Raw genomic sequence first — 16,042 nt, 5'->3', positions numbered from 1 at the left:
AAAAAGAAAAACAAACAAAGTATTTATTTTGCTAGGTATTACTAGGAAATCCACGTATGTACATATAATCATAAAAAAAAAAAAAAAAAAAAAAAAAACATTTGTGCACGCGCACGCACACACACAAATAAACAAGTATCTCGTGTTTATAGCTCAAAAATAGTGAAAATGGAACAGGTGTTGAACTTCATTAAAAAAACAGTGAATTTTTATCCGTTTTTGAGGTTTAAATCAACAGCAGTCCCCTCCCCCGTTACTCTTGGAAATTGAAAGTGAGCAGTAGGGTTTACTTTATTATACAGAAGTCTGCTGGTTTTCCTGTCATAAGGTTTTGAAGCAATTTTGGGTATTAACGGCAGGAAATCAAAATGGTTTTAAAAATGAAAGGAGAGTAACCAGAACTTAATAGGAACTGGTTCTGGGATTTGGCTTTCATTGTAGATATTTCAGAGCATTTAAATGAACTGAACTTAAAACTTCAGGGTCGAAATCAGGTTGTAACGTTTATGTACGACTGTGTTAAAGCTTCTACGATAAAACTCGGAATTTGGGAAAGGCAACTGAAAAATTGTGATTTGACTCATTTTCTTACATGTAAAAATTATCAAGATTCATTTGGTTCTTATAATTTCAGCAAGTATGCCTCAGATATTCAGGAATTAATATTTGAATTTGAAATGTGAAGGATTCAAGAAGTGTGAAAACAATTTTTTACCATTTAGCACTCCATTTTCTTTAGATGTTGAGAAAGCAAAAATTAACATTCAAATGGAACGTGTTGAAATTCAGTGTAACGCAGTGCTAAAAGAGAAGTATAGTAAAGTCGGTGTTCCTGACTTTTATTCTTACTTGGCAAGATATTTTGTTGAAATGCACAAATTTTCTGTGAGAATCTTAGCTATGTTTGGTAGTACATACCTTTGCGAGCAGTTATTTTCACTCCTAAAGACAATTAAAAGTTCACATAGGGAGAGATTAACAAGAGCACTTTTCATCCATACTGAAAAGTGCATTATCACAAAGGATGCCAAGTTTCTAGCAAACAATAGTGAATTAATTTTGAATCTTTTGTAGTGAATCTATTTAATATTAAAACAAAATTATGTTTCTTTTTATCTATAGTTCCTATCCGATTTGTATGCATGTATGTGTTAATAAATAAATATACATATATTAAAAATCAATGCGTTTCCAAGTCAAGTCAATATGTGGGCTGCACTGATCCTCATAAGGTTTAGTGGCCTCAGTTCCTATTTGAGTTTGACACCCATGTTGTAGAGTATAACACCTGTTCATATTTATTTATTGTACAAATACTAAAATAGAAGTTGGAGTTGTATAATTTTGTCAATAGTATAGTTGTATATTTTGTAATTAACGAAGTTGAAATGTAGACAGTCAGGTTGAGGTTGTATATACAGGGTGTCTCAAAAATACATGGCACAACTTCAGGAATGAGTTCCTCATATGTAGACAATAAAAATATTTTATATCAACATAGTTCCGGAAATGCTTGGTTCCCGAGTTATTAACCGGAATGTCTTATCTCCTGCAGTTGATTTCCTTCATCACAAGGTACCGACAGAATCTGGCAGTTTTCAATTCCGACCATGTTCTCAAATCAGGAGCAAGCGGATAAGCACTTTATGTACGGTTTGGCGGACGGCAATGCTCTGGAGGCTCATCGTTTGTACCATGAAAGGTTCCCAGAACGAAGATGTCCAGATAGGAAAACGTTTGAAGGTATCCATTGCAGCCTTTGTGAACATGGGACCTTTACAACTCGTGCTGCCGACAGAGGATGACCAAGATCTACGACTCCTGAAGTAGAGGGGTGGACCAACTGCCTGGCCTCCACACTCACTGATTTAAACCCATTAGATTTCTTCTTGTGGAACCATTTAAAGTCATTGGTGAATTTGACTCCAGTAGCTGATGTGGAAACTCTCCGCAATCGAATTGTGGCAAGTTGTGAGACAATACGAAACATGCCAGGAACTTGGCATCGTCTTCGCGAGTCCATGAGAAGCCGATGTGAGGCCTGTATTCAGGCAGAAGGTGGACATTTTGAACAACTACTATAAGGTGATGTGAACAGTTAAGTGTCATAGACAGACCTTCAAAACTCGGAAACCAAGCATTTCCAGAACTATGTTGATATAAAATATTTTTATTGTCTACATATAAGGAACTCATTCCTGAAGTTATGCCGTGTATTTTTGAGTCACCCTGTATAATGTAAATAACAGAATTTTCTTATACTTTTGTTTTAGGAGTTGAATTCTACTGGTCACATCTGCTTGTTCAATACATGCTAAATTGGTTGAAGAAATGGAGGAAGAAATAGGAGATTTTGCAGTTCACTCTCCACCTAAAGTAAAAACATTGAGTGTAAGAGTAGAGAAAATTGGGTTGAAGAGAAAGAAAGACAGTGGAGTGAGAACACCAGTTGTAGTGGGTCTAGTGGAAGTGAATTAGATTAGGAACAAGAAAGTGTGCAAGAATTGGTTTGTGAAACAGTGTTTGAGAATAGAGGATTACCGAGGGAAATTCATCAATTGATTTTGAGGATGTTAAAATAAAGAATGACAAAAGCTATTCAAATTTTCATTTTGTAATAGTAACAAAGTAACATGAGTTGCAATGAAAGAAATCTTAAATATGTTGGAATCATTTCTGCAAGAATTAGAGGACATACTGCAAGAATTCGAGACTGAAGTAGCTGGGTCAATAAAGGATACATATGCTAGTGTGGTAAAGTCTGATAGAGTGATGGAGGTACCAAAGCCAAGGGCTTTTTGGTACTTGTAAAATCAGACAGTGATGATTTAAAAACATTTAAAGAGGTATAGCAAATAGTGTTGAGTCAGTGAACCCAGTTCTCGAAGGAGTAAAGGTGAAGCGGATGAGAACAATCCAAGAAAAAGGAGTGGTTATCAAAACAGAGACAAAAGAGGATTGGAAAGATTACCAGTTGTGAGAAGATAAAAGATTTAGGGATGAAGATAGAAGTGCCAAGGAAAATGAGTCCAAGACTGATACTTTTAGAAAGGATGAGGGTGGGTGCAGAGAGTGTATTTCAGCAGGATGTCCTCATGGTGCAGGAGCCCTACATGGTCTCTGGGGAAGTAAAAGGATTTCCTCTTAGATTTAGGGTGTTACAGTATGACTAGGGTTGCCAGGCTGCAACTGTAATATGTAACTCAGACTTGCTTGTGACACAAATTCTCTCACATTTTTTTTGCATGCAGTGTGTGTTGAATTAATTTCAGGAATAGGGAGACTATTTCTGATATGTGTACAGTGACAGTTTCAGGAGGGGGAGCCTCATGTTTATCTCAAGTATTTGGATAAAATAGCACAGAAGTTATCAGGCTGCTATTATATAACTGGTATGAATACAAATGCAGTGTCTGTGTTGTGGGGATGTAGTGGCATGGATGACCAAGGATTGTTGTTTGAAGAATACTATTTTAAACAGATTTGAAATTATAAATGTGATAGGTCAATTGACCACATGGAGAATCCAATACAGACATGACATTGAATAGCAAGTCTATAACAACCAAAACAATGAATTAGAGAGTGATGGATAGGAGGTCGACTAGTGACCATATTGCTTGAAGTGAGGGATGAAAGTAGAAGGAATAATATGATGGATTTGGATAGGTTTGTGGTCAGCTCTGTAGACTGATAATGAGTTGTTGAGATTGCAGCCTAGCTACTGAGAGAGCCCAAATCTTTACTAGGATATAATATAGGGTCTCATGTGGCTTCACATGGGAAGGCATAAAAAGAAGTTTTAAGAGTTCCCTGGGGGAATGAGGAGTTGAGAAGACTGAGGAGGCAAGTGAATTGCTATACGTGATGATTTCAGCAGTCCAGAAGGAGGTAAGAAAGAAAATGTAGAAATATATAAGAGAAGATATATGAATGAAAAGAATTATGTAACTAGGATACATTGGTGTAAGAAAAATATCATGGCAGGATTATGTAAGGGAAAAGAAGCTCATGGGACTTCATGCATGAAATTGTTAATGGATAAGTTAAAAAATAAAGAAGGTACAGCCTGCTGTTGAGGTTGCTGGTTCCTCTGGGGTTACTGGATGGAGAAATTCTATATGTCAGATTTAAGAGTTGTTTATTGTGGATGTTTATGAGGAGTATACTGTAGAAGAGATCTCCACTGGGGAATGTAATAGATAATATGAGAATGAGCAGATGAAGGTGGGTTCACTGTTTTGGAGCTGCAAGAAGAGTTGAAAAAAGCAAAAAATGAAGAAGGCATCAGGGCCAGATAATATACATATAGAGGTGATAAGATAAGTAGGAAAAGAATGGCCTGAAGTTTTGGCTAAGTTGTATAATAGTTGTTTGCAGGTAGAAAAAAAGTTTCCTGACTGCTGGAAAGAATCCAAAAGAGCTAAGTTCCTATAGGCCAGTCGCCCTGTTGTCTGTGTTAGGGGAAACTCTTGAGCGAGTAATAGTAAGAAGGTTGGATGTCATTTATGTCTCTTCAAGAATCAGGCCTCCAGTACACAGTATGACTTTAGGCAAGGTCAATCTACTAAATAAGTATGTTGCTGGGGTATTTATTGACTTCCAGGAGGCATCTGATGATCATTGGTATAATAAAGCAGTTAAGAGAAACAGATTCACAGACCAAAATAAGAAAGAATAGGAAAAGAGATGACAGGGGGAGTACCACAGGGTTCTATTTTAGGATCCTATTTATGGAATTATGTGCTGGATGAGCTTTTAAACCAGGAATGGGAGGACTGTTATCTTATAGCTTATGCAGATGATGTAGTAGCATTGATATGTGGGGAAGCACAATTGGAGATTAAACAGAAAGCACTGGCTTTAAGAACTGTAGGATTGATGAAGTTGAATAGATTGGTAGTGTCTGCCATCAAAACCAAAATTATGATGTTAAAAGTAAGATTTAACTCAATTCATATGCCCTGCTGGTCAGGTACCTTGCTGTTGTACTGCATGAGAGATAAGTTTCCTGCTAAATGCAGAATGCCTTGGAGAAGAGATACAGATGGTACATATGACATTAAGAAGAATAATAAGAGTAAAATGAAGTACATGAGGCAAATTATTGGATTTGCTTTACAAGTGTTCATCCCTATAGTAACATGTGTGTGTGGTTCATAGGGCTCGTTGGTTCAACAAGTGGAGTTAAAAGGAAATTAATTTCAGTACGATGACTGGGTCTGCTTGGGGTCACGTGCTTGTCGGATGACTTCAATTAATGTGTTGCACAAGTTCTCGCTGGAAGAGAACCAGTTAATTTAGTAATTATGAGGAAATGTTTAGAATATTGTATGAAGTGTACTATTTCAAAGGAGATTTCTGGAGTGTATTCTTGTCCAAATTTGGATAAGACATATATGAAAATGGATGTTAAAAAGGAAGGGAAGAAGTTTTTGGATGAAAGTTATAGGATTTGGCAGCACTGGTAAAACAACTCTGGCAAGAGCAAGATGATGGCCTGAATAAGGTTTATTTCAGACAATGATGGTTACTGGCCATGGATTAAAATGGCAGTTGAAACAGTGTGGTCTGCTGTAAGATAATTGATGTCATTGTGGACAGTGAGCATATTATAATTGACTGTGCTCTGTTAAAGTGAGGAGTGCCGACTGTCATGGAGCTGCATAGACCGTTTCAAAGTGTAGAAAATTCAAACAGTGATATTTGTAGATTATGTAGATATGTATCTGTGAAAATAGAATGTGTAAATTTATATAATTTAATTAATAGTAATAGAGCAGCAAGGCTCAATACATTGTATGTTATAAATAAATTAGTTTAGAAAAGGAGGAATTACCTCTATGATGTCTTGTAGAACACTTCAGTGCTGATACTCTCCGTTGTTGAATAACTATACAAATAAATTACATGTATTCCACACCCTCGTAGATAAAATCAATGATCCAATGCACCACAGAATGCCCGCAACCCCAAAATACATCGAATCACCAACCATAATCTTTGAGCGAGAGAATACAATACGTCTGTATTTTAAAAACAATTTAAATGCTTTGAAACCAAATAAATAATGAATCTATACTTTTAATACTTTAAAAATTGATATTAAAACAAACATTAAGACTCCTCTAAAACATTAAGAAACTAAAGAATTTTGTTAACAAAATTCAAAAAGTATGGATTCATTGTTTATTTGGTTTCAAAGCATTTAAATTGTTTTTAAAATACAGATGTATCGTATTCTCTTGCTCAAAGAATATGGTTGGTGATTCACTGTATTTTGGGGTCACAGGCCTCAGCTTCTGTGGTGCATTGGATCGCTGATTTTGTTTACGAGGGTGTGGAATACATGTAATCTATTTGTATAGATTACATGTAAGAGGAAGTTTATGAAAGAGTGATGGTTGTTTTGGAAGAAACAGAAGATGTAGAAGATACAAGAAGCATCAGGACACTGCAAAATTTACATAGGACGTAGAACCTAAAATGGACTTTTAGGGAGTTGGGGCCTCTAATTTTTGGGACACTCTTCTGAGGGCTGACAACAAAATGCAACTGAGAATGATAAGGAACAGTGGCTCGAAAATGATGAAGGTGATCCGGACTATCAAATTTTTTTTGAGGTAGAGATTGCGGAAAATGTTCTTCATGGAGAACAAGAGGATGATGACAAAGAATCAGTTGCACCATATCCTAAATTGTCTGTTATAAGACAACATATGGATGACATCGTACATTATATTGAATCATCATCAGACCCTGATGTGCTTGCTTATTATGAACATTTTAGAGAATTTTGATCTACAGTAATAAGGAAGCAGCACCAAGGATCATAGTTCATGAAGATAATACCCAGTTTTTGTTCCTATTCTTTGCAAAATCCTGGATCACAATCACAAATTTCAGCCATTTCTTTTATTTTCTGGCTTAACAGAATATGCCTTCAACTCTTATTTAATGATTAGCATGAAAGATATCCCTACTGCAAGTAAAAAGTTCATCGCTTGTTGACTTAAGAAAATGTACTACACCTTGCATCATCCTTAATGATATTGTGTACATTTTTAAACGAACGACATTCAAATACCCTTGATAAAGTTTTTAATCAGTATCAGATTCAATAATCATTTCTATAATTTCCAATGTTGAAATCTTTAACAAAAAGTAAAATTGTATATATTAAATGATATACTAAAAAATAAATAAAAAAAATTAGTTACCATAAATCAACAACAGATAAAATTAAACCTTTGTACACTTGCAAGTGAAATGCTTTTTATCATTAAAAAAAAAAAAAAAAAAATTCGACATGCTATAAAATACAATGATCATTTCTGATTGATGTTTGCATATTTAATAAATTCAGTCAGAAACGTTATCCTACCTTGTAATAAAATAATAATAAGAATAACATTTCCTTATTGGGTCAAAAACATTTGTTAACAAGTAAGTTAATGTATACAGTGCATTACATTTCAACACCCACCACATTGCCACCACCTGTAATATGTATGAAAAAAATAAATAATAAATAAAATAATAATAATAAAAAATAAAATAATAATGACAACTGCCAGATTTTCAATAAGTCATTATAACAAAGTGAAATGGAAACCCTTGAAAATCAATCCCCTGGGAGTCAAATTATTATATGCAGGTGGACAAAAAAATAATAATTTTGGAATTTCTGTTCCAATTTTAATGAAATTTTGGATGGCTTGACAAATCTTTTTATCATGGTGAAGAGAATAGGCACATTATGCTAACATGTCTAAAAACAAAACCACTTACATGAAAAAACTAAGAGGAAACTTTTATTTATATTTAATTTCATTTAAATGTAAGCTATATAAAATATATTTTCTGATTTATGTTTTAAGTGAGGGGAAAACCCTTACCATATGTATTATACATTCTAGGACCCAGATCAGGACGTACAAAACAATCAGGAAGTCGACTAGCTAAATTTAAATATCCATCCCTGAATGAATATTCAGGCATTGGAAAAACTTTGATAACATCTTGAAAACGAGATGGCATCAGCTCACTAAATTCATCTCCTGGAGGCCAGTCTTTCAGCTTCAGGCACACATGATTTCCATCTTCGTCTTTCATCCTCTCTGAATAAGATAAATCATAGATGTGTTTATTATAAAGAAACAAAATACTAACTTGAATTATTTTAAAATGAAATTTGTGTAGTTATAATTAGATTTACTGACTGTAAAAAGATTTTAATACACTTAACTATTTAAATATCACTAGATAGCAAGGTTGCCTGTTATGACATTAGTTCAGCTTAGATAACTCTAACCATTACCTTATGCTGGGATAATCACTGTGTTCCTGCTAGCAAAATTACTGAATATCTTTAATAGAACTACATAAGCTGTCCTAGCAGCCTGTCTGCTAGGACAGCTCATGCAGTTGCTAAAAAAATTATGTCAAACAACGATTACCCCCAGGACTTTTTCCTTTTCTATAACCTTGAATATGATACCAACCAATTGATATGTTATTCTGGGATTACCCTATAAGTAACAGTATTTATCAATTAAACCTAAATTGCCACTTATCAGCCAAGCCATCTAATTTTTCTAGTTCTTGTTGGAGTAGCATTGCCACTTATCAGCCAAGCCATCTAATTTTTCTAGTTCTTGTTGGAGTAGCATACCCTGAGTCCCAGCATTACACTAAACATAATTTCAACATAATTCAAACATTAGAAATAACAAGAGCACCTGCTGAGTTCCTCCAGATGTTTTAATTAATTATTCTCAAACATGAATAACAGACTCCAAAGATATCACTGATGGATCTACACTGATGGAATCCATACTGGTAATCATTAATTAAACGAGTAAAAGAAGTTTCAAAATAGTTGGCAGTTGATGAGTTTTACCCTTTGGAAAGCATTGATGTAAGATTAATGGCACAATAACTGGAAAGAAGGAATTTGCTACCCTTAACAGGAGGTGCTGGACATAAGCAAATCTCCATGCAGAAGGTAAAACGTGTTCCACATAGGTTTTAAGAAAAAGTGGAGCAATACTATTAGGAACTGGAGAATTCTTGTCTTCGAGACTGTCCAGGATTTATCTGTCAGAAGAACGAGGAAGGCATTAAATGGAATGTTTGTTTGGTTTGAAAAGATTTACCAGGATCATAGCTGGAATGAAAGAAAAAAGTAATATGATAATAAGTTAGATCTAGATGCGGATTCAATGGAATCGTCATAAACAGAATTGGAAATATGGATGAACAGAAAATTGTCACCATCAGCTATGCCCAGAGACTACTGCCTTTTGAATAAGAAGCTGGTTTCCTACTCTTAGCCAATTCAAAATTCAGTATGGATTGATTAATAATTATTACAACTGTAATGCTTATTAATCAGTCCACCTAAGGAGTTCAAAAGAATATAGCATGTTGTTTTGGCTTGTATCTAAATGTCCAATTCCATTTTCTGCCCACACTAAAGCTCACAAACACTTAATATTTTTTAAGATAATCAGTTATGAATGGTTAACAGGGTATGTTTAGCCTTGCAAGGAATGTATAAAAATAAAATGATGCAAACTGAAAAAAAAAGGTAAAATTTTAGAAAATAGTTAATTAAATAATAATAATGTAGCATGCAAGTAAGCTTGGGTGCCATACGTTTATTATGCTTTTACATATAATGGATTAAAAAGCAGACTAAATAAAAGGATATTAATATCGCATATGTATATATATACACATGTCATTGTGCAGTGTAAAAATAGTCTGATGAAAGAAATAATACTGAAAGCTCTAAATCACATTAAATTTTAAATACCACTTGCATTCTTTTTTCTTGATAATCAATTTACTTACTATTCATATTTTCAAATCCTTCCCAAAATTTTTTCATTGGAATATTTGGTAACACTGTATTAGTCTTGCAATTTACCATATCAATCTTATTTTCGCCAAATTCTCTACAAATACTGTCTGGATTCCATAATGCAGAATCAAGTTTTTTTCCAGCATCGGCAACTACAACAGGCTATAAAAGAAACATATTTTTGGTTATTATTAAAACTGACACATGGAAAAAAAACTTTTTTTTTATATATATACTTGGATTCACTTATCATAGAGATATAAAAAGCTGCTTTAATACTGAGAAAAACAAATGAAATAACTTTAAAAAAAATTTCTTTTAATATTTTATTGAAAATATGCTAAACGAATAAAATGAGACCACTACATTTCAACAACCTTTGAAACAGTACAATAATATACAACAAGTTCTTAAAACATCAAAAGAAATAATAATAAAATAAAAAATAGTATACGCCATATAGTGCAGGGAAGAGGCGGGCTTTTGCTGTACTAGCAAAAAAGAAAACAAGTAAATAAGAAAAATACAAATTATGAGCTTGAATTTATTTAAACTGCCTGTGAAGGCAACTTGTTCCAGCAATCAAAGACTCGCTGACTAAATGAAAACTCCCTACACTCTAGTTTAAACCTCTCCCTCTGTAATTTGAGTTTTTGAATTCTTTATAACAGTGAAAATCCCACTATTCAATTTACTAACACTGTCTCAGATCCTTATAAACCCCATTCATATCACCTCTAATTTGCCTGGTTGTACAGTCTGTAGCTCACATAATTTGTCTTTCCTCGTACAGTTGGCTTTTGCTTATCTCACTATGCGATTTACTCTAAAGGTTAGAAAGTTTCTTCTAACCTTTCAAGAAGCCCAATGTCTTTTTTTTTCAGACAGGATTGCCATACTTAACACATTATTCCAAATGTGATTTTACAATTTCCTTATACAGGAACTCCCCGAGTTACGTAAGGGTTGCGTTCCACGGAATGCTATGCAAGTCAGAATTACCCCCATGCTTAGGCAGCACTCACTACTACTTAGGCAGCGCTCACTGAATTGATTGAATCAAAAAAGAAATGTTCAACGAAAATGTAAATAGAATTATTTATTGTATTTATTAAATTTTTTATCTCATGCTCAGGAAAAATTACAAAAGCATGCAATTTAAAAAAATTTCAAAATTATAAAATTACAAAAAAAACAGAGGAGACAGGCATAACATCAATAAGTTTACCCCTCGAGCATCGTTGCCAGAATCGACGTCTTCAGCTGATAAGTATGCCACTGCAGAGGTTGAGGGCTATGGAGATTTAGAAGAGGTTGGAAGCTCAACCTTACGAAAGAAAATATTAATGGATGACTGGACGGTGGCTTTTTTCCCTTTTCATCATAGATTTCTTTCCAGCAAGCAAGCATATCATTCGCCCCTCTTAACTTTAAAGAATCGTTTGCTGTCAGGATACATCTTCACAAACCTCGCCATTGCCGATGCGATTTCACGAAATGCCATTGCCATCTCTTTGGTGATGAAGTGTCTCGGCATTTGGTGTGTGTGTGTGTGTGTGTGTGTGTGTGGTATACAGCGAAACTTTTCCTAACGGACACCTCTCTACAACGGACATTTTCAAATTCCCCAACTCTCCTCTATTGGTTTTAACATGTTTTCAGCTTCTGTCTAGCAGACATTCTCTGTAACGGACACGGATAGGCAATCTGCACTGTTTCGTTTAGATTAGCACTTAATTTGATCTCCCAATAACGGACAGCGGGCGAGCTCACAGCCCTTTTTCTAGGAATGTTTCTTCCACGTATTGCCTCAATAGTGTTTATTTTCTATTTCCGATTCTCTGAATTTTATCAAGGTTTACATCGTGGTTCTAAACCCTTTTTCAAGAATTTTAAGGCACGTGTAAAACTTCTGATGAATTCGGTGTGTGCAGGGGGGGGGGGGAATTTTGTCGGCCTTTCGCCTTTTGAGTTTCAGTTTTCAGTTTTGTTCAGTGTCGTGTGAAGTGCACAATGTCTTCTCGTAAACATTTAACTTTAAAAGATAAAGTCGAACTCATTAATCGGCAAAAAAATAGTGTTTGCAATCTCGCTGCAAAATTCAAAATCAGCAAGAAGCAGGTAAGCGACATCCTAAAGAAAAAAAAATCAACTGCTCAAACAATTTTTGGCTCCAACACGTAAATGATCACGTTCAAAAATCATTCCTGAAAACTGTTGGACTTCAAATTGACAATGTTACGTATGAGTGGTTTTGTCGCGCACGTGCTAAAAAAATGCCCATTAATGGGCCTATTATTAGGGAAAAGGCTTTGGAGGTTGCGAAATCTATGGGAGTAAATGAGTTCAAAGCTTCTGTGGGATGGCTAGACAAGTTCAAAACTCAGCATAAAATTTCTTGGAAAACCGTAAGTGGTGAAGGTGGATTTGTTGATACTGGGGTTGTAACAGAGTGGACCGTCAAACTGGAAGAGTTATGTCGTGATTTTGAAGCTAAGGATATTTACAACTGTGACGAAACAGGGTTGTTTTTTAAAGCCCTTCCTGAAAAAACAATGAGTCTAAAAAATGAAAAGTGCCAGGGCAGAAAAATTTCTAAGGAACGCTTGACTGTACTATTGTGTACAAATATGCTGGGAGACTTTGAACAACCTCTTGTTATAGGAAAACCACAAAATCCTCGTTGTTTCAAGGGCATAAAGATGAATCTTTTGAATGTTGACTGGAAGTCTTAAAAAAGCATGGATGACACGAGATATCATGAGCGAATGGATAAGTCACTTTAACCAAAACATGATTCGTCAAAACAGAAAAATTATTCTTTTAACGGATAATGCTGCATCTCACCCGCACATTGAATTGTCCAACACTCAAATCGTTTTTCTGTGACCAAACGCATCTGCTGAGTGTCAGCCCTTGGATTAAGGGATAATAAAAAAATTTTAACTTCACTACAGAAAACGTGTTTTAAGACATCTCATTGCAAAGATGAACGATGTAACATGTGCGAGTGACTTGCAATGAAACTCAGCATCCTAGATGCGATTCAATGGATTTCCTCTTCAGTAAACGCAATTAGAAAACAAACTGTCGTGAACTGTTTTGTAAAGTCTGGCTTCTCAAACGTAAAAATTGAAGTTGTGAACAGCAATATGGAGCACCAAGAAGAACAAGAACTTCAACATCTATTGATAATGTACGATACTTCCGCTACAAGTGACCCTAGCTACAAAGATATAGACTCGAACCTCACTACAGAAGATGGTGCTCTAGATATCAACGACATTATCATCGAGATTTTTCAAGAAGTTCCTCATGAGGATGAAGAAATGGAAGGAGGTCATTCTGTCGAAGAACATATTAACGACGAACCACCAATGAAAATAGAAGAAGCGCTCATACAAATCAATTGTTTAAAAATGTTTTTCGCCGCTGAAGAAGATACTGAAGGACTTTCGATGGTTTCTTCACTCCAAACAAATGTTGAAAACAAAATTATCAGCTGGAAGAAGGTGCAGAAGAAAATAAGTGATTACTATATGTATTTTTGCTTAGGATAAAGTCATAATATGCATAGCACAATTGTATGTATATTATTTACAAAAATATTGTGCAAAATCTGTATATAATTTAATTTAATTTTACATTAAACAGTTAACGATTTTTCTTTATCTCTTGTGTATGTAATTGTATATTATTTACAAAAATATTGTTCAAAATCTGTATATATTTTAATTTAATTTTTCATTAAATGTTTAACGATTTTTCTTTCTTTTTTTTTTTCTCCCTCAGACTTCTTGTTAGCGGACACTTCTCTGTAACGGACACATTCTCGTTCCTCATGGCTGTCCGTTAAAGGGAAGTTTCACTAGTTGTTTATTGGTGCATTAGCTGCTATGGCTATGTGTGCCTATTTGTAGGAATATTAGAAAATAATTAACAATGAAGCCAGTTCAATTTAATTTCAGTTCTGAAACCTATTCATAAAGATTATACACTCCAATTTGTTTCAAAAAGCAGAAAAGTTCATTAACATTTGCCTCCTCTCCAATGATATGATGCAATGTCAACGGTTCTCGAAGATTAGCCAGATTTTGAAGTTTGATGTTGATAGTGTGGACAGTCAATTAGAATATGTTTAACTGTTAGATGTTCTAAGCAGTGTGGACACCGAATCATCGCCAATTAGTAGATGGAGGTGTCCTATTCTCATCTGTGTGAGTACCACTTCTTCCCGCCGCACTGTCTGATTGCTCGAGTGCTAGAACTGTTGGCCTTGTTTCAACTGGAAGAGTTTGTTATTATTATTTAGCCATATGGTGCAAGGAAGCCTAAGGCTTTTGCTGCACCGGCCAAAAATAAAAACATTTCTGAGTGAGTGAGTGAGTGAGAGAGAGAGAGAGAGAGAGAGAGAGAGAGAGAGAGAGAGAGGGGGGGGGGTCAGAAGTAGAAGGAAATCACCGAGGAAGAGAAGAATGATGATATCCTTGGTTATGCCATAGCTCTGCCCACTGTGCATGGCATGTTGCTTGAATTAAGATATTGTAATCAGGTGCTGGAATGGGGACAGAGATTATGTCTAAAGTTGATAGAATTTTGGCAGATATATCAGCCAGTTCAACAACCTTTGAAACAGTTAAGCCTGAATGAGCTGGAATCCAGCAAAACTTCACTAGTTGCTGACAATGATCAATCTGCAATAACTAACTCCTGATTTTCATTAAAATATGGCGATTCTTTTGAGAGGGATTCTGCATTACTCTAATTGAGCTGAGAGCATCAGTGTAAACTATATATTTTGCAGATGGGTGTAGAGTCAAATTTTCTAGAGCTAATTGTATTGCATACAGTTCTACTGAAAAGTTGCTATACTCAGGTGGAAGAGAAGCTGATATGATAGCAGAAGGAAACACTGCTGCTGCTCCAACAATTGAAAGAGATTTGGAACCATCCATATATATCGGCAAGAAGTCAGCACAGCTTTGAACTTATTTTCTTCAATGGGAATCAGTGCCAGTATATGATTCTTTTCCCATTCAAGAAAATAAGTATCACAGGTCAGCTTATGAATGGGGGTCCATGGTGAATGGGAGTAATTCTTTATCTGTTGCCTATTGTGGAGAGGAACATTCCAATTCTGTGATATTTCAAGGAGCCATAGGCCAGTTGGTCGTATTTTACTTGATTTATTTCTGTAGAGATTGAGTAGTGGTTGATTAAAAACAGTATGGCTGAATAGGATGCAAAGAGCAAGTCTGTATTTTGGCTGCATATTTAAGTAATATGCATTTTTTGTGCAGAGATGCAGGGGGGGGGGGGGGGGGCTCGTGAGCTTCAATGTATAGATTGAGTTGAAGATGTCCTATATGCACCAATTGCAATCCACAGTGCATTATGTTGAATAGGATCCAGCCAGTGTAATACACTCCTTCAGGCAGAATCATAAACTGAAGCACCATAATCTAAACGGGATCTAATCAGAGCTCTATATAAGAGCAGCAAAGTTGTACAATCTGCTTCCGAAGACAGGGCAGATAAAGCTCTTAGCATGTTGATCTTTTTAAGACAGGTAGTACATATTAATTTAACATGATCAAAGAAGTTTAGCTTACTGTCCAGGATTAGTCCCAAGAATCTGACACTGCTGGCAATCGGAATGGTGGAATTTGAAATCCGCAGTTCAGGATCTGTATGCAATTTGAGGTGACTGCAAAAGTGTATTGCAACTTTTTTCTGGAGGGAAAGATGATATCCATTGAACTCAGTCCAATTTTGTACTTTATTGAAGGACATCTGCAATTGCCTTTCGACATATCTCATGTTCTGAGAATGGCAAGAAATGGAGAGATTGTCAGCGTAAAAGTACACAACTACAGTTCTTTTCGGGAGTTCTTTTGTAATGGAATCAATTCTAAGGGCAAACAGGGATGCACTCAATACTGATCCTTGCGGTACTCCTCCTTCCTGCAAGAATGGAGCAGAAAGGGAATTTTGATATCGGACCTGGAAGGATCGGCTCTTGAGGAGGTTCCTAATAAATATGGGCAGGTTGCTTCTTAGACCAAGAGTATGGAGGTCACTGAAAATGTCGTACCGCCAGGTAGTATCGAATGCCTTCTCTATATCTATGGAGACCATAACAAGGTGTTCGTTTTTAACAAAGGCATTGCGAAT

The 16,042-nt window shown here is 35.4% G+C and overlaps 1 protein-coding gene across 9 annotated transcripts in view; it reads right to left on the bottom strand.

The window, feature by feature from the left end:
- Positions 1-16,042, bottom strand: part of LOC150078358 (uncharacterized) — an 821,930-nt gene that overhangs the window by 55,707 nt on the left and 750,181 nt on the right. For all 9 annotated transcript variants that reach the window (XM_090384968.1, XM_090384969.1, XM_090384970.1 and 6 more), the window contains 2 exons: positions 9,859-10,030; positions 7,899-8,120 (listed from right to left, as the gene is read on the bottom strand). In XM_090384968.1, the coding sequence (XP_090241094.1) occupies positions 7,899-8,120; positions 9,859-10,030 (394 nt within the window). The remainder of the gene's footprint in view (positions 1-7,898; positions 8,121-9,858; positions 10,031-16,042) is intronic.

The sequence above is a fragment of the Mastigoproctus giganteus genome, chromosome 11 (genome assembly GCF_048544385.1).
Source record: "Mastigoproctus giganteus isolate SK-2022 chromosome 11, ASM4854438v1, whole genome shotgun sequence".
Classification (NCBI taxonomy): Eukaryota; Metazoa; Arthropoda; class Arachnida; order Uropygi; family Thelyphonidae; genus Mastigoproctus; species Mastigoproctus giganteus.
This window is presented reverse-complemented; position numbering and strand designations above follow the sequence as displayed.